Source organism: Cricetulus griseus (assembly GCF_003668045.3).
Source record: "Cricetulus griseus strain 17A/GY chromosome 1 unlocalized genomic scaffold, alternate assembly CriGri-PICRH-1.0 chr1_0, whole genome shotgun sequence".
In the NCBI taxonomy this organism is placed as follows: Eukaryota; Metazoa; Chordata; class Mammalia; order Rodentia; family Cricetidae; genus Cricetulus; species Cricetulus griseus.
The window spans coordinates 58,663,082-58,681,156 of NW_023276806.1; the positions used below are offsets into that span (position 1 = coordinate 58,663,082).

The 18,075-nt window shown below is 43.6% G+C and overlaps 1 protein-coding gene across 3 annotated transcripts in view; it reads left to right on the forward strand.

Moving 5' to 3' along the window:
- LOC100772072 (myomegalin) overlaps positions 1-18,075 on the forward strand; it is a 172,270-nt gene that overhangs the window by 44,619 nt on the left and 109,576 nt on the right. For all 3 annotated transcript variants that reach the window (XM_035451273.1, XM_035451274.1, XM_035451270.1), the window contains exon 4: positions 540-650. In XM_035451273.1, the coding sequence (XP_035307164.1) occupies positions 540-650 (111 nt within the window). The remainder of the gene's footprint in view (positions 1-539; positions 651-18,075) is intronic.

Below are 18,075 nucleotides of genomic sequence, written 5' to 3' on the forward strand. Positions count from 1 at the left end.
GTCACTATTCTGTGGACATGTGCTCTCTCCATAGAAACCTTATTTCTGACCTCTGTTTGCCTCCCCGCTTCCAGTTCCCTCTTGCCCTTATAACCCCAGTGCTACATTAACCACCCCCTTCCCATTTCCGGGAAGTGGGGAGGGGAGTCAGTCCCTCGCTTTCCAAAAAGCGGCTAACTGCCCACACTTGGGCCTGGAGGCTTGGGAAGAGGGGAGGGGGCAGGGTGACAGCCCTGGCCTGGAGTCAGGTTACTGCCACTTGTGTCTGAGTTCACACAGCATGTTCCTCTGTCAGGGATTCCGCAAATATCTCCCCGAGGTAAAAAAAGAAAGCGCGCTGCACTCCAGCACCCAGAGCAGAGAGCCGAGTCCCAGGTCCTGGAGCAGGGACTATGTCGCTTTAGCCTCAGCAGCTTCCCAGCCTGCCAGCTCCATGCCGCGGCAAGGCTGCACCGTGTTCCTGGGGTGAGGGGGCGATTGGGCAAGCTCCTCCCCATGGGTCGCCCACCATGTCTAATGGATATCGCACTCTGTCCCAGCACCTCAATGACCTGAAGAAGGAGAACTTCAGCCTCAAGCTGCGTATCTACTTCCTGGAGGAGCGCATGCAACAGAAGTATGAGGCCAGCCGGGAGGACGTCTACAAGCGGGTGAGTGAGTGAGTGTGCGGCAGGGGAGTGCGCACACCTGGGACTGCTTGTGTAGCTTTACATCTGGGTGCTTTCCCGTGACCTCGGACAAGCCTATTCCCCTCTTCTGGGCTGGCTTTCTCCTTTCTCTGTAGCAGGAAGGGGCCCGTGTAAAGCCGGGATAAAATAGATTCTGTGTTTTGAACCTCAGACACTCCGATTTAAGGGCTGGATGGGGAAGCACAGAAATTTGCATTTTAAAATGAGCCTGGGGGAAGTGACTCACCACACATTCTCCTAAAAACCTTGTCCTGCTCTGGGTCTTGGGAGAAAATATGGTGGTGTGAAGAAACTACTAAGGATGATTCTTTTCTTGAGAAATTCGTGTTTTCCGTTGAAGGCATTCAGGCAGGTGCGCGTTTGAAACAGGATATGAGGCATTTTAGGCCCAGGAACTGTTTGTCCTAGAATGAAAAGGAGGGTACTCATGGAACAGAGGGGTGAGGTAGGAGGGGGAGCGGACCTCCTAGGTACGGGACTGTCTTGATTGGCAGCTGCTTTGACTGGCGTGAGTGAGCTGGCAGAGCAGAGGGTGAGATGAGACAGCATGTTGGTAAGAGGACTTCAAGTCCTGATGGGTTACAAGGATTAAGTTTCCTGGTTGATCACTACATTGATTTCCTCAGGCCTCTTATGGTCTGAGGATCTGAAGTAGTGAAGTGTCTAGTGCTGGTTGCCTCGGATTTGACCAGAGTTCCCTTTTAAATGCCCAGCTGTTTGCACCAGAGAGTTACACAAGCATTGACTTGATCCAAAAAGGTTGGGGAGGTTTAGAAGCCACAAGATAGCATTTGGATCTGAGAAACAACTGGTGTCTGTCAGACCTCCATGATTATTTGGTCAATTCAGTTAACGTGGATTGCTAAATCTGAGAAGGGGTGGCGTTGATAGCCATGAGATTACAGTATTTCATAGATTGAATTAGTATGGACTGTTGATTCTGGGAGATTTAGTCTGGTCCCTCTTTTCTGAATGTCCATGTTTTAATCCTGCGCTCCCTGAGACCTCCTCCAGACTCATCTTTATCTTTTCTGTGGCCATGTAGTAAGTGTGTCTCCTGGGAAGCTGCCAGAGGTCCAGGGGACTTCATCACTTGATAACACAGATGCTGGAGCTCACACAGCAATGTGGGCCTCTGGGTAGGAATGGTGAACACATTTCTTCCGTGTGTAGCAGGAGGAAGTGTTTCCATGGACTGTTCTCAAAGCAAGGCAGAAGGGGCAACTTGTAGCTCACTGGAGGGAAAGGGTTTTCTTTTGCCCTCAGCTAGGTGACTACTGCTTGGCTCATTTGACCTAAATCTCTGCTCTTTATTGGCTAAAGGAGAAATACTTTGTGTGGGATGAGAGAGGGCACCATCTCTCTCCTGGAAAGTGGTTCACTAGATTATGGCTGCTGTCAAAGGGTATAGGGGAGGAAGCATCAAGTCACAGGTAGAGGTGACAATCCTTTTACTGGATCCATCTTGCCACTGGATCTCATGCAGGTAACTATGAACTGTCTCTACTTGGTCTTATGTGAACACAGTGGTCAGGCAGCCATTGTCTCTTATGGTTCCAGGAATGTGTTTCCTTTTCTCCCATCTCACCCAGTTTTTGTTCAACCTACCTCTCGTATTCTCTTCTCTTTTGGTTACAGTTACTGGAAACCACTAAAGCAGTGGTTCTCAACCTTCCTAATGCTTCAGCCCGTTAATACAGTTCCTCATGCTGTGGTGACCCCCCAACCATAAAATTATTTCATTGCTACTTCATAACTATAATTTTGCTAGTGTTATAAATCATAATGTAAATATCTGATATGTAGGGTAACTGATATGAGACCTCCACAGGGGTCTTGACCCACAGGTTAAGAAATGATAACTAAAGGCTAGGTTAATGGCTGTGAAGACAGCTCAGCTGGTAGGATACTTGCCTAGCATGCATAAGGTCTGGGTTTGGCCATTGTGGTGTATACCAATAATCTTAGTGCTCTGGAAGAAGAGGCAAGGTATATAAAGTTAAGATAATCTTGCCTTCTGGATACCAACCTAGCTTATATGAGACTCTGTTCCCTCCCCCCTACACACACACCAAAAAAAGACTTTCACTAAATGTTCTTTTTATCTGGAAGGTACAACACATTGAGATGATATCATCCCAATGTATATCCCTGGTTGGCCTCAAATGTGTGACTGTCTCAACTGCCCGGATGCCAGGAATATAGGAATGATCACAGTACCCAGCTTGCCAATTTTTTAATTTTTATTTATTTTTATTTCATGCACATTGGTGTTTTGCCTTCATGTACATCTGTGTGAGGGTATTGGATCCCCTGGAACTGGAGTTATAGACAGTTGTGAACTGCCATGTGGATGCTGGGAACTGAACCCTTGGTCTTTTGGAAGAGCAGCCAATGTTCTTAACCACAGAGCCAGTCCCCTGGCTTGCCATTTTTAATGATTTTGTTTAGATAGAAGAACTGGGTATTCAGAAAACAAGAGCCCCAGGCAACCACTAGGCAAGCTCCTTAACTCCTCCAAACCTGTTCCAGCCTCTACAGAGTTGACATTCAGAACAATGCTGTAGGCACTGAGACTCATTTGTTGCATGAATAAATGACAGCCATGAAAATGTAATAAAATTTTCATCAACTACTTTGTAAACTTAATAATGTCACACTCACATGAGAGGGTAATCATTATATACTTGCTAGGAGTTATTGTGGCATTTAGAACATGAAATAGAGGTTTGACTCTCTATAATGTGACCATAATGAGCATCTTCTGTTCATGCTTGTAATTTGCATCATGATTCCTTTAGGTTGGGAAGATTAATTAGTAGTGAGGAGACAGCAAGGGTCACCTGCCTAGCAGCCCACAGAAAGTCAAGTGGTTGTGATGACATCTGTTACTATACTTAGCTTGATTTCTCTCTCACATTGGTCAAACATTTCTTTAAAAATAAAAATATAAAACTATACACAGTTAAGTTAGAATCTCTGCAAAAATGTGAGTGTTTTACAAGTAATTCTTTAAAGAAAACCAATGCTTATGAACATATGTACTGCAGGTCTGTTGTGGGGAGACAATTTTTGTTTTTGTTTTTGGTTTTTTTTTGGGTTTTTTTTTTTTTGTAGATTTTGATAGTTAAGAAGGAAAAATTACTGTCTTAGTGTGAGACAATCAAACAGCATTCCATGACAACTTCTGGGAAACCAGAAGAACAGGCTAAGGAGAGGGTCTGTGTTTCTCTTTCCAAGTGGCAAGTTTTCCTTAGGTAGTTGATTGATTTAGAGAGACAGAGACAGAGAGACAGAACAGAGCAGAGACAAGGAGACAAAGACAGAGGGAGGGAGGGACTGGAATGGATAAATTCTTTACTGTGAAGGAAGCTACATGGATTTTTTTTTCTGTAAGAAGAATTGTAAAAGATAGAGTTATGCCAAAGCTTAAAATTATCAACTTAAAAGCAAAATTAAAAAGTGCTCTGGAGTTTGTTTCTTTTAGGCCTTTTAGAGAACTGAGAAAATAAAATTAAAAATCATACCAGCCATAGGTTTATTAAAGAGTATTGAGTTAACCATAAAAATTGTTTCTTTGAAACTAGCTACTAGGAACTGGAGAGATGGCTCAGAGATTACGAACACCGGATGCTCTTCCAGAGGACCCAGGTTCAATTCCCAGCACCTACATGGCAGTCCAGCTGTCTGGAGGGAACCCAACACCCTCACACAGATATACATGCAGATAAAACACCAATGTACATAAAATAAAAACAAATAAATCATATCAAAAATAAACTAGCTACTATGTGCTGAATGTTAAGTAAAGTATCCTTGAAGGTTCAGTTTTTGTAAAAATCAATAATAATCAATAATACATATATATATATTATTTTTTGTGTGTGATTTAGAGCTAGGTTTGCCTTTGATTCTTGAGCTTATACTTTGTCGTGTTCCCACTATGGAGCATAACCTGAATGGCTCTTTTTTAATTAATTAATTAATTTTTTAACATTCTGGACCACAGTTTTCCCTACCTCCTCTCTTCCCAGTGTCCCGGTGTCCTCTCCCCACCCCCACCCCACCCCCAATCTACCCCTCCATTTCTCTTCAGAAAAGGGCAGGCCTCCCATGGATATCAACCAGCCATAACATATCAAATTGCAGTAAGACTAGGCACCTCCTCTCCTGTTAAGGCTGGGTGAGGTAACCCACCAGAAGGAAAGGGCTCCAAAAGAAGGTAACAGAATTGGAGACAGCCCTTGCTCCCAGTTAGGAGTCCCACAGGAAGACTAAGCTACAAAACTAACATAGGTTCTGAGGGCCTAGGTCAGGCCCATTGTCCCATTCAGGCTTCCTGGTTGGTGGTTCTGTCTCTGTGAGCCCCTAGGAGCCCAGGTTAGTTGATTCTGTGGTGTCCTTGATTCCTCTGGCCCTACCTTTAGCACAGATAAATGGGAACACACACCTATGTATGTAATTAGGGACTACTGACCCCCTCGTGGTAGCAAACAGTAATTGTAGGTTCAGTTTTGCAGGGGAAGGGGTTATCTTTTTGACTATGTAAATTAAGTTAGGGAGTAATCACTGCAAGGCATAAGCTCCCAACTGTGGATCAAGGAAAGAGAGAGAACACTGCAGATGGTCCATAGCTAGGTATGGCCCACTCCTTGCAGGACAGGCTTCATAGCATGGCCAGACAGCTGCTGCTGTGTAAGTAATTTCTGGGTGGAGTCTTGGCTGACTTGCTCGTGTTTATTACCTAATCGTGCATCTTTTCATATTAGCTGAGTATGCGGCCGCTAGAAATGTGCCCAGTCCTGGTATGTGTGAGATCCACTACCACCGTGGGATCAACATGTGGTCTCCAAACAGCACCCTGAAAACCACCAACCAGTCTTTGGCCCCATGATGGTTATTTTCTTGCCCAGACTTTTGTGCTTTTCAAAAAGCCTAAGGGTTGCATTCTAAAAATGGAATTTAAAATGTGATGAGGTAGGTCCAACAACAGAAAGTGAAGAGACATGGAATACTGTCATTCTGGACGATATAGGGTCAATGTATAACTACTGATTCCAAAGTACATCTGTTTCATAAGCACTGGTTTTCTTGAAAGAATTACTTGTACAGCTTTCTCTGTTTTTGCCAAGAATCTAACTTAACTGGGTATGGTTTCATGCATTTACTTTTATCTTTGAAAAATATTTATTTATTATTTTGATTATATATACATGATGGGGTACTTGTATGCTGGTGCCATGTGGGATCCCCCTGGAGCTAGAGTTACAAGAGCACCAACCTAGGTGCTGAGAACCCAACTCGGGTCCTCTGGAAGACCAGCATGTGTTCTAAACCACCGAGCCATCTCTCCAGCTATACTTTTATTTGTCAAGAGAAGTTCTTCCAAAATGAAATTGACAATAATGTTGGAAGATGGAAGTGAATTTGGCCTTTAGTTAGAAGTAAGAGAGCTATGTCTCATTCCTTTATGAGCTGTAAGCTACCCGATTTGAGGCCTAAGCCTCCTTAGTTTTCTTACCTTTAAAGTTTTTAAATGACATTTTAGTGGTGTGTGTGTGTGTGTGTGTGTGTGTGTGTGTGTGTGTGTGTGTGTGTATCTGTAGCTCGTAGGAGTCGGTTCTCTTCATCCATCATGTGGATCCCAAAGACTGAAGTCGTGTTTAATGACAGGTTGTCAGGCTCAGTGACAAGTGCCTTTACTGGCTGGGCCATTTTGCCAGTCAGCTTTCTCATCTTTGAGATTAGATGATCCTGTTCCTAGGCAACCTTTGAGGCTTGTACGTCTCATACTTTTCTAGCTATGGTGAGCAACCTCCTGCTTTTATCACTCACTAAATTGTTCTTCTCCTGCTGTTCTGATATCACTAAGCTGTGAACGTGGCACTCCTGACACTGAACCTTGGTTCTGTCACTCATGGCCTGATTTAACAGGGGCCAATACATAACAATGTACGGTCAATGAAGAACCCATATGTATAATGGTAGCCCCATGAGTGTGTGATGAAGCTAAACAATTCCTATTGCCGACCGATGTCCCAGTCTTTGTAATATTTTAGGATGACACTTTATCTTCATGTTTATGGAGATGCTAGTGTGAACAAATCTACAGCACAGCCAGGTGTATAGAAGCAGCATATGGGATACTTTATAATAACCGAAGATCACACTTCTCCTGTTGGTGTGTTTACTGCACTATAATAATAATTAATTAATAATAATTGTTATTGTGATAGCCTCAGGCAGATCCTGCAGGAGTGACATCAGAAGCCATTTGTCATAGGAGATGACAGGTGGCTCCATTAGTGCTAGTGCCCTGAGGAACTTCCATAAGGACAGGATGGAGCCGGTAGGGTGGGGGAAGTTGGGGGGAGGGGAGGGGAGAGGAGGGGGAATGGGCAGGACGCGGTGATATTAATAATACTGACCCTGATAGGCCTAGGTTAATGTATGCTTCTGTTTTAGTTTTCTTTTCTAATCAAAAGAAAAAAAGTTAAAAAAGAAAAAAGCTTTCAGAATAAGAACAGAAAAATATTTTTGTACAGTATATTTTTGCCTTATAGTGTGTTTATATTTTAACTTGTTAGTACGAAAGAGCCAAAATAAAACAAATTAGAAGTTTACAAAGTAAAGAAGTTACCACAAGTAATTATTAATGAAAAAACTCAAGGTAAATTTGGTGCAGCCCAAGGATATGGTGTTTAGAAAATCCACAGTGGTGTTGAGAAGCACACCAGGCCTTCCCAGCCTCTCAAGCTCCATTCATAACCAAGGCCCTATACAGATCTGCTGTTTTCTACCTGTTGTACAGATTGTCCTGTATCTTCTTAAGTGTTTAGATAAGTCACTGCTGCTGAGCTTTGGTTGCTTGTGGTATTCAGTACCGCAGCACGTTGGACAGTAGCCCAGGAGTGGAGCAGGCTACACCATCTGTTCTATGTTGCTCTCATAGTTGCAAAACTGCTTAATGACACCTTAAGCAATGCACGCTGTACTGTCATTTCCCTGAGCTGAGACAAATGTAGTAATGGCATGTGTCCTGTGGATTTGGGTCGAGACTGAATAAACCAATGAGGTGAACTCAGTAATGTGTCTGTCCCGAGGTATGATGGGTATGATGTCAGTAGATTTGCCACTGCCGTGACAAACTGAGAGAAGATAAAAATTATCCAGAGATGTTGACTTACTAAATCCATTTGCTCTGGATCATTTCTTGTTGTAAATCAGCTTCTAGTCCTATAGTAGTAGATTTGGCCCTATTTGACCTGTTTGACTGAATTCCCTACCTTAGTTTTCCTGTTCTATTGCAGCAATCTTACCCCAGTTCTCCACATATAAACATTCCTTCAGAGAGATTGAATAAGAAAGGCTGAGTCTGTGTAAGATTCGATCCAGCTCCATGCACTTGGTGAGGCGTGCACACCTCTGCATATTTATTTATTGATGCTTTTCTCCTCTAGCAGCTAGCACAGTAGACAGTGTATGGCAATCAAGAGATGTCTGATTAATTCAAGAACGAATGTGTGCCAACAAACAGCCAAAGGGACACCGCTAACAAGATGAGCATTTGAGGCTAGAAATTTAAAGCAGCCATTCTTTCAACAGCACCATCCCACGGCTATTTGGCTATTGCTGTGCAAATCTGGATGTGCGCAGCCAGCAGGAAGATGGCTTTGGAATAAGTTCAGACAGAAGTCTAAATTGTGTAGCTATTGTTAAGGGGGTGAGTCAAAGTGGATTTGAATTAGATTAAGCTCCAGAATTAGTTTGGGATTTGCTTCCCAATGATCAGAAGAAAAATTCTGATAAGGCACATGTTTGTAGCTCCAGTGTTGGGGGGTGGGATGGTGGAGCCTGATGGTAGTGACAGTAGTGGGGGACACAGAGGTGTGTGGGGAGAACAAAACAGAAATTGATGGCGTTAGGCAGATCCCCAGAGCTCACTGGCCAGCCAGTTTAGACAAATTAGCGAGTTTCAGGTCAGTGAAAGACTTTCTTTGGAAAAATAAGTTCAATATCAATAGAGGAAGATGTCGAACATTTATCTCTGGTCTCTACACTTGCGTGCTCGCATGTGTGGTGTGCTTGTGCTCACATATGTGGTGTGCTTGTGCTCATATGTGTGTGCTCACATGTGTGTGTGCACTTGCGCTCACATGTGCATGTGTGCTTGTGCTCGCGTGTGTGTGTGTGTGTGTGTGCTTGTGTTCACGTTTGTGTATGCTTGTGTACACACACACAGGCACACACACTGAAATATCTCATAGTAAAATATATAATAAAATCCAGCTTTTCAATTCAGTTTTGTGCATTCACTCTGTTTATGATCATCACTGTCATCCATCTCCAGAACTTTGCCCCCAACTGTAGCTGTCTTTATCAAACACCCACTTCCCATTCCCTGGTCTCTCCACCCATCTTCCTCCTGCTTCAATCTTTATTATCTCTCTACTGTCTCATAAAAATGGAATAATACATTTGTCCTTTTGTGATTGGCTGCACACTGCTGATTCTGGAGTCCCACCCATTTCTCTAAGGGTGAGGTGGCCACTCTACATATTTGCATCTATTGTATTTTCCAACCAGTAAACTTCTTCAAGGCCCTGATTCCCTACGCCTAGCCCCTCTCTCTACCTTGCATCCAAGAGCTTCAGTGCTAGCTAGGTTGCACTTCCCAGCTTAGGAGGTCCTACTGTGTGAGACAGCAGCACATGGCCAGGGGAATTTAGAACCTGGTTGCTGGACACTACTGCCCATGCTCCTTGTTTTGTTTATGTGTGCATGATATGTGCATAGGTGTGCATGACACAACACATCTGGGCTCAGGGAACAGCTTTGTGGAGTCCGTTGCTTCACATAAAACCCTGAAGGTGCATCTGTATTATAGCTTGTATTGGAATTCTCTTGTGTTTTAGGCTAAATGCCAGTTCAAAACATGTTTGTCTGTCATCTCTCCATGTCTACTACTCCCACCATTTGACTCTTGTGAATAAGGTGTAGGTGTGATTTTCCATTCCACCAGCCAGCTCTGTTCTACCAGCCAGCTCCCAAATAACCACACAGAGACTTATTCATTATAAATGGTCTGCCATTAGGCTTGTTACTAACCAGCTCTTAGAACTTAAATTAACCCATATTTCTTATTTACATAATGCCACGTGGCTCAGTACCTTTTTTCAACATAGCATGTTCAACTTGCTTCTCCCCGAGTCTCCTTCTGACTCTGCCCTTCTTCATCCAAGAGAGCTCTCTCCCTGTCTGAAAGTCCTGCCTAGCTTCTTCCTGCCTAGCTATTGGCTATTTATCTCTTTATTAAACCAAAGAGAGCAACACATCTTCACAGTATACAAAATGATTATTCCACAACAATAAGGCCTCTGTGAACACAAATTAGCAAATGTCTGCTTGAGTTGGGTTTCCATACCCAGACAAGAAGTGTTGGAATATGCTAATTCCATATGTAATTTTTAGAGGAATTAATGTCATTTTTCATATAGCTGAACCATTTTACAGTGTGGATGGGTTCCATCTTTTTCAAGCTCTTCTTGAACATGACTACGTAATAAGCATTATTATTTAATAAGTATTTGTATTTAATAAACATTCCCTAACTCCTCCCAACTCTCATTCTGCAAAGCAGGGTCAATAGGTAAGAATGCCTTCCAGAATCTCAGAAAGCTAAGGACAGGCAGTCAGCACATAGGCTGCATATAAAAGAACACACATGGAAAAATGGCCATTCTGGGTCTCTAAGGAAGTGTCTATAAATAGTTTGGCTAGGGGCACATACCTGTACTCCCAACTCTGAGAAGGCAGAGACAGGGAGATCCTTGGGGTTTGCTGGACAGTCAGTCTAGACCAATTAGTGAGCTCCATGTTCAGGGAGAGACTTTGTCTAAAAAAATGAGATGAAGAAGGCACTGTCAACCTCTGGCCTTTACACACACACACACACACACACACACACACTATACCCTTTCTTTCTTAATACGTATTTTCCTTATCAAAAATTTTAATTGTACATATTCATTGTCACACATGTCTTAAAGTGTATATAACTAAAACATTTCCCCAAAGTTAACAATAATTAAACAAGACATTAAGAAAAAAAATAAGAGGGGCTGGGTGAGATTTTCAATAAGTAAAGCACTTATTATCCAAGTTAGAGTACCTGATCAGTCCCCAGGAACCTTGTTAAAACAATGACTGGGTGTGGTAACACAGGCCTTTAATCCCAGTACTAGGTAGGCAGATCTGTGAGTTCAAGGCCTGCCTGGTCTACAGAGAAAGTTTCAGGACAGCTAGGGCTACACAGAGAAATCCTGTTTTAACCCCCCCCCAAAAAAAAACAAGCAACCAATGAAGCAAACAAAAAGAAACCAGTGGGCATTGCAGCCTGCATCTATAGTCCCAACACCAAGGAGGTAGAGACTAGAGGGTTTGCTAGCTCGACAACCGTAACCAAGGGAGAAACCCTTTCTTAAAGAAATGAGGATGAGAGTGGATAAAGAAAACATCTTCTGGCTTCTACAAGTATTCACACACACTTATATGTAATTATGCACACAAATGTACAAGTATGCATATAGTACATATGCACAAAATACATGTATACACACATATGTTTATCCACATACACATGAGCGTGTACGAACAGTCATTGTATGCATACAAAAAATAGAAAAGAAAACTTGTTACGATAAATCTTTCCGCCAAAAGCTGCCTGAGCCCTACTGCCACATGGGTGGTCTTCGCCAGCCGCCTGAGTTCCACCCACCGAGTTAGGGACCCAGTTAATGCACAGAGACTTAAATTAGGTACAAATGCTGCTTGGCCAATGACTAGGATTCTCATCTGTTAGCTCAGCCTTATTTATCATAAATCTATATATTTTATAAGACTTACCTTATCAGACGCCCTCCATTGTCGTTCTCATCCCCAGGATCACATGGTGGCTTCAAGCAGAGAGCAGGAGGAAGAGTGAAGGGGAAAAGGGGACCACTTCCTGCTTGTCCTTGCTTAAATATGAGTCTCCCTGCTATGTCACTTCCTGTCTGGATTACCACTTCTTTACTACATTTCCCAGAATCCTCTTTGACTCCTAGTCCCATCTAACTTGCTGTCTCATTGGCCAAACAGTACTTTATTTAACAATCAATAAGATGAACATACACAGAAGTACAAAAACTATCTTCAATTCTGTTAAATTTATGAAGAAAAGCATTAACTTTGGCAATGGCAGCCACGGAAGTCAGTTTAGTTGAGAAGAAGGTAGATACTCCTTAGCACATGTCTTGTTATACATGACCGTGATAATCATTTCCACTTATTTAATACCTAGCCTATTGCAGCATGTGTATATCTGGGGGAAGCAAATAGGATAAATTAGGGAATTCAGGCTCACAGGAGCTGGTCAGGCTCTGCAGCTAGGGAAAGGTAGATTACAGATTCAGATGTTGGGGCTGGAAAGATGGCCCAGTAGTTGAGAGCAGAAAACCCTGGTTTGATTCTCAGCATCTACATGGTTTATCACAACTACTTGTAATTCATGGAGGAATGGAGAAAGGTATTCTGGACCAGAGGAGCAATGTACAAAGCCAGAGTCACGAAAGAGCACCGTGTGCTTGGCACACTTCCAGTCATTCTGTGTGGCTGGAATGTGAGGCATGGAGGGCTTGTGGTGATGTGAAGGTGACACTGGAAAGGCCAGCAGAGGACAAATCCTGGGGACCTTTGGGTTGATCTACTCTTCAATAGGCCTCCATAAGGCTTCTGCTATATTCCCAGGACTAGGTTGGAAGTTGGGCTTTTGAAGATAAGTAAAATATCAGAGATAGAATGGGATGGGAAGCAGTAATAAACTGACAGAATATAAAGGAATTCAGGCAAGGCATTGCTATCTCTAGATGAATGGAGGGAAAGTCTATAAAGGATTCTTTGAGATGACCCCTGAGCTTCAAAATGGTATGTTTTGTTAGTCATCCAATTGTGGGTGCAAGGATGAGGGTTTGTCACAAGCAAAAGCCTAAAGGCAAGTGAATTGCTGGATATATGGACAGAATAGTTCAAGTTGTTTGTGTTGCCGGCATAGGATGAGACTGAAAAGCATATAGGGTGTAGTCTTTCATGCCATTTCATAGGAGCCAGCCATAGGCTGTAAACTGCCGGGGACATGCTAGATCTCTCTGGTGGGTGGGAAAGTCGGATGCAGGGAGTGAAACAGAAAATCGGGAGGACAGACTGATTGAACAAACAAAACCAAGGGGCTAGGTGAGGGTGGGACAGTGGGCACAGAGAGGAGGGAGGGCCCTGGCCTTTGGATTGTTTAGGAGATAAAATACCTGTAGGACTTTGTGAATGACTGGGAAGAGAGAAAGGGTAGGAACCAAGATTCCTAGCTAGGTCCAGTCAGTGTCTCTGAGCCCTCTGACCATTGAACTCCCTGGGCTGCATCAGGACTGACACTTGTGGGTCTGTGACAATGGGCACCTAGCAGGATTTTGTTCTCTATCACACTCTCACCTGATGGCTTGGGATAGGAGGTGCCAGTAAAGCTGGGATAGGTTCAGCCAATGCCAGGGAAGCCAGTGTTGTTGCCAGCAGGAGTTATAATTAGTACAGTTGCTAGGGGAAAGCCTGGTTTTAGTGAGCCTGTACTGCTAGAAGCAGCTTTTCCTCCTGGATGAATGTACTTGTTTCTAAAACAAAATGGGGAGTGCTGGGTGTTTTTTATGTGGTTTGGGGAAATTCAAGTTTGCTCAGGTACAAGCTTTGTTACAAGCCGGACATGAGTTTTGTCTAGGCAGGAGGAAGAGGGCAAAAACTCTGCCTTGGTGTGTTTGAATAGCTGGAAAGATGTGAGAGAAAGAACATAGAACCACTGTGGAGAGCTAGAGAGAATCCAGAAGAGCTCTTCACTTTGCAAGAGAACTTTGGTATAAGAATAATATCAATAGTGAGAGTTGCAACTTTTTTGGGCTTTTGGATTCTCCCTAATGAATGAACCCTTCATTTTAAAGATAAAGAGACTAACGTCTAGAGGGGTAATTTGCCTAATGTGTGTCAAGTTCAAAAGAAACTTAGGACAAATGGCTAACTGAGGTGCCTTTTAGCATACCAAAGCATATGCTGGTCTCAGGGATCACTCAGCACCTGTGGCTCCTCTCAGCTCTTCTCACCCTCCCCCTAACCTAAACTTCTCCAGCTCATGGGCTTCCCTTTCCCTGCCTTCTGATTCCTGTATGAACCTGCCATTTCAGCCATGCACTCTCAACCCTGCCATTTTATCCATGCACTCTCTTGGCTCTTCTCTTTGCTACTGCCCCTCTCTCCTCTTTGCTCTCCCTTCTCTCCTCTCCTCTCCTCTCCTCTCCTCTCCTCTCCTCTCCTCTCCTCTCCTCTCTCTCTCTCTCTCTCCTCTCCTCTCTCTCTCTCTCTCTCTCTCTCTCTCTGTCTCTCTCTCTCTCTCTGTCTCTCTCTGTCTCTCTCTCTGTCTCTCTCTCTCTCTCTCTCTCTCTCTCTCTCTCTCTCTCTCTCTCTCTCTCTCTCTCTAATGGCCTGGTTCAGTCTACTGGCCATGTTTGGTCTACTTCTTTCTCTCCCTGCTCCAGACACTTCCAGATGTCTCTGGCTGTTTTCTCCCTCATATCTACAATAAAACCCTTCTCTTCAACCATACCTTGAAGAGGTCATGTCCTCCCTTTATACAACATGGAATATTAGTGGACAAGCTGAGAGTGAAATCCAAGAGGCACAAGCTTCTGCCCAGGATACTTAAAACAACAAACTTCCATCTACAACAAAATTCAAGAAATGTCTGTGCTTGTGAGAAGTTAGTTTTTCTCCCTCTTTGCCTGTAATGAGCTGATGTAGAACACTCACAACAGGTGCTAGACCCATTCACAGATGACTGGTGCTATACTGTGACAGCAAATGAATATATTCAATATCTTCACCTGCATGCCCCCTTCCCCAGGGCTTTTAGCCATGGCTTCTCAAAAGCTCTGTGGGCATTTTCTTTTGCATTGGCTCGTGTCATCTAGTCTAAACAAGTTCAACTTCTCGGAGAAATGAGGCTGTATCATTCATGGGGGAAGCACAGGATGGACGGGGGCAGGTGAGAACAAGATATGAACCCACCCCAGCGAGTTAGATAGCAGCTAATCCAATCATACGCTGGAAGGCAGGTGCGGTACATACTGTTCTGAGGATAGCTGAGTAATAGTCAGGTGGCTTTTTGCCAAGCAACTTTAGAAGAGACTTGCTGCCTCACTGGACAGCTTCCATACCCCCTATTTGGAAACCTGGCTTGAGAAAATGGGGAGGGAATAAAAGGCACATGCTACCTTATAACGCCTGCTTCCTGTCTCCCAGCCTTCTGGAAGTTCTACAATCATGTCTCCATGCACATAGGATCTTAAACAGCCCAAGAAAGTTTTGGAGAGAGAAATCTTAAATGTTGAGGAAGCTGCTGGTCCTGGTGCCATATCTAAGCCAGATAGAAGACCTGAAGTCAGCTCTTCCTCACATCACTGTCTTCCACAGAGCCACAGTAGATGCCTTTCTTAGACATTCCTATCCTGCATTCTCTAATCGAACTAGGTGTTTCTGCTCAGCATAGATGCAGACTTGGTCTTGTCCACACTTGATGCCATAGGATTTCATATCATTGCTCTGCTCCTAAATCAATAATGGCTGGGCCCAGGGTCTTCCTGGTTCAAAGAGGTGAGAAGCAGTATCCATTCTATTTAGTATCCAGTGCTATTCTTTTTTTCTAATACTTTCAAATCTGGGTCATGCAGAAGCTCAGCCTGCTGCCTAACTCTTAGTGTCTCAGAGGACTCCATAGCTAAGACTGTAGTAGCTGGTCCCTACTTCTGCAAAGGTGGAGGCAGGAGTAGAGGGGTCCCTTCAGCCTGCATGAATTGCTGCTGTTTCGAAGTGGTATTATCAATTAACAATGGGATTCTTCCTCAGATTTGGGATGTGACCCTCAACTTCTTCCTAATTTCTCTCTTTTCTTCCTACCTCTTAAAAAAGGAGCTAGAGTCTTTAATCAGTGCCTAAGGGTCTTGATATAAAATGAGAGAAAGTAAACAGCCATGCAGAAAATGACCCTTCTTAGCTTTGTAGCCCCTGCCTCATTCCCTCCTCAAAATGCTAAATACTTTCTGTTGAATCCCAGGGGATGTAGTGTACGCATGTGCCAGGCTCTATACATTCAACTACCTAACTGCCTGTGAAGCAGATGTCTTTCCCCTGTTTGTCACAGGACCACATGTGCCATTAATAAGCACAAGGAGTCTACCTGCTGTCCCAGCAGCTACATGGCCTAATTCTGCACCTAATAAGCAAAGCCTTGGTGCTTATTTAAAGTCTAACACTCTTTTAAATGCAAATGATGTTTTTCAGTGGTGAATTCACATTGTATCCAGGTGACTGAAAGAGAAAGAACTTGGTAAGAGGACACCTGAATGTGCTCCTCTTGGTTAGAGGAGGTGGATTGTCTTATTGATAGAAGATGGCACTGGCCTCATTTTGACTTATGAATCAGGTGGAAATGGCCACAAGAGATGTAATAGAGTCAGGGCTGTCCTTGCCCTACGAGTGACCTGTCAGACTCATGAGGAGTAGGGTGTGAGCCCCACGAATTCAGAGGAAACCCAAACCAACTTAAAATTAAACAAAAGATGGGATTATAAATTGAGTGTAGTGGCGTACCTGTAGGGTCCCAGTTACTTGGAAACCGAGGCAGAAGGATCCCTTGAGGCTGGCCTAGGCAAGCAAGCAACTAAAAATTTTTAAAGGATAGTAAAAATGGGAATTGTTCTTCACCTTGGGGAAGAACAAACTTGCAGTGCATTTCAGTGACTAACAGGTAATTATTAGCTATTACCTGTCCCTGCTGAATAAGTTTAAGCTGGAACACTAGTTTTTTTAATTTGTGGTGGTGGTGGTGTGTGTGTGTGTGTATTCTGTGTTTTACAGAAGGTGGTTGATAAATATTAATGCATTGAGAAGAGACCTCATGGAGTTTTTCTATCATGAGTGGACAATGAACAGTAAAGGCTGTAAGTAAGTAACTGTGTAATTAGAAAGTGAAAATCCTCCTGGGGGAACCTGCCCTGAGTTGATTGGTCAGCTACAGCTGCAGAAAGGTTGCTGTATGTAGAGAACCTCCTAGGGCAGCTGCTATGCCCTGTATTCCACTATTATCAGTAAAGCCCATCCAGAGCCTGCCAGCTAATTTCTAATTGGTTCCTTTCCACATGGAGGGTATCTGGCAGTTGCTTCCTAGTGATTAGGGCAAGGTCGGGGCCTCAGCACATGCTGCTGAGTCAGTGGCCTACATCTTGCTGGGACTTTTCTGCAGCCTGTCTTGGCTGCCAAAGCAGGGGGCTGAGTGAGGGTCTGGGCCCTTCAACCTTACCTAAGTTCTCTGCTTCTAGTCCTGGCAACCACAGTCTTGGTCATTCTGCAGTGCTGTCTAGAGGCTGATCTACAGAAGATCCTTGGGTTGTCAATAGAATCTATTTCCTATGCAGTCCAGGATTTTTCCTAAAAGTTAGCTAGAGGTTATCTGAAGTTTCTTGAAGTCACCTATTGTTTCTTGCCCTGTGGGCATTCCCTCCATCACTACTTATTTCAAGTCCACAAGGAGAGGCCCTTGAGCCTCTGTTTGCAGTTGAATTCACAAGAGTAGCATTCCTTCAACTAGGCCATATCTAGTTGGTTAGGAACAAGTCCTGGACCCAAGGGAGGGAATTAAACACAAGCCTGAGCTCCAGGAGTCAAGAATAGAGAGCCCCACATTAGTCTATCCAATGTCCCTGTAGTCCACGACTGTTGTTGTTTGTTTTGTAAAGTTAGGATGGAAAAGGAAATAAAGATACAAGTAAGTGACGGATGGAGGACTCTGTTCCTGGGCTTACTTCATAGCATTTATAGTGACTAGAAGATGAGGAGGCTAGCCAATTAGATAACTCTGGGAAGAATTTTCCGGGTTATAGACAGTAGAAGAGTCAGCATGGCTGGAGCAGCATGAGACCAGGAAAGAATGTGAACTCAAGAGGCGATGTGGCTGGTGAGGATCAGGTGGAGCTTGTATGATTTTAATGAGTTTAGGCTCTTTTGAGTCACATAGGGCATTGAGGATTTTGCCTGAGGATCTTATCTAACAAATGGCAATCCTCTCTGACTTTGGAAAAGATCAAATCTGGTTATAGCATTGTAAACAGGGAGTAGGGCTGGGAAGAGGAGGCAGGAGGTCAGTTGGGAAGCATCTGCTGTAGTCCATTTTGAGGGCTGATGCTGTTCACACTAAAGCAACAATTAACATAGGAAGACATGAGGAAGGAAGGTAGCAGATCCAATGGGATTTACATAG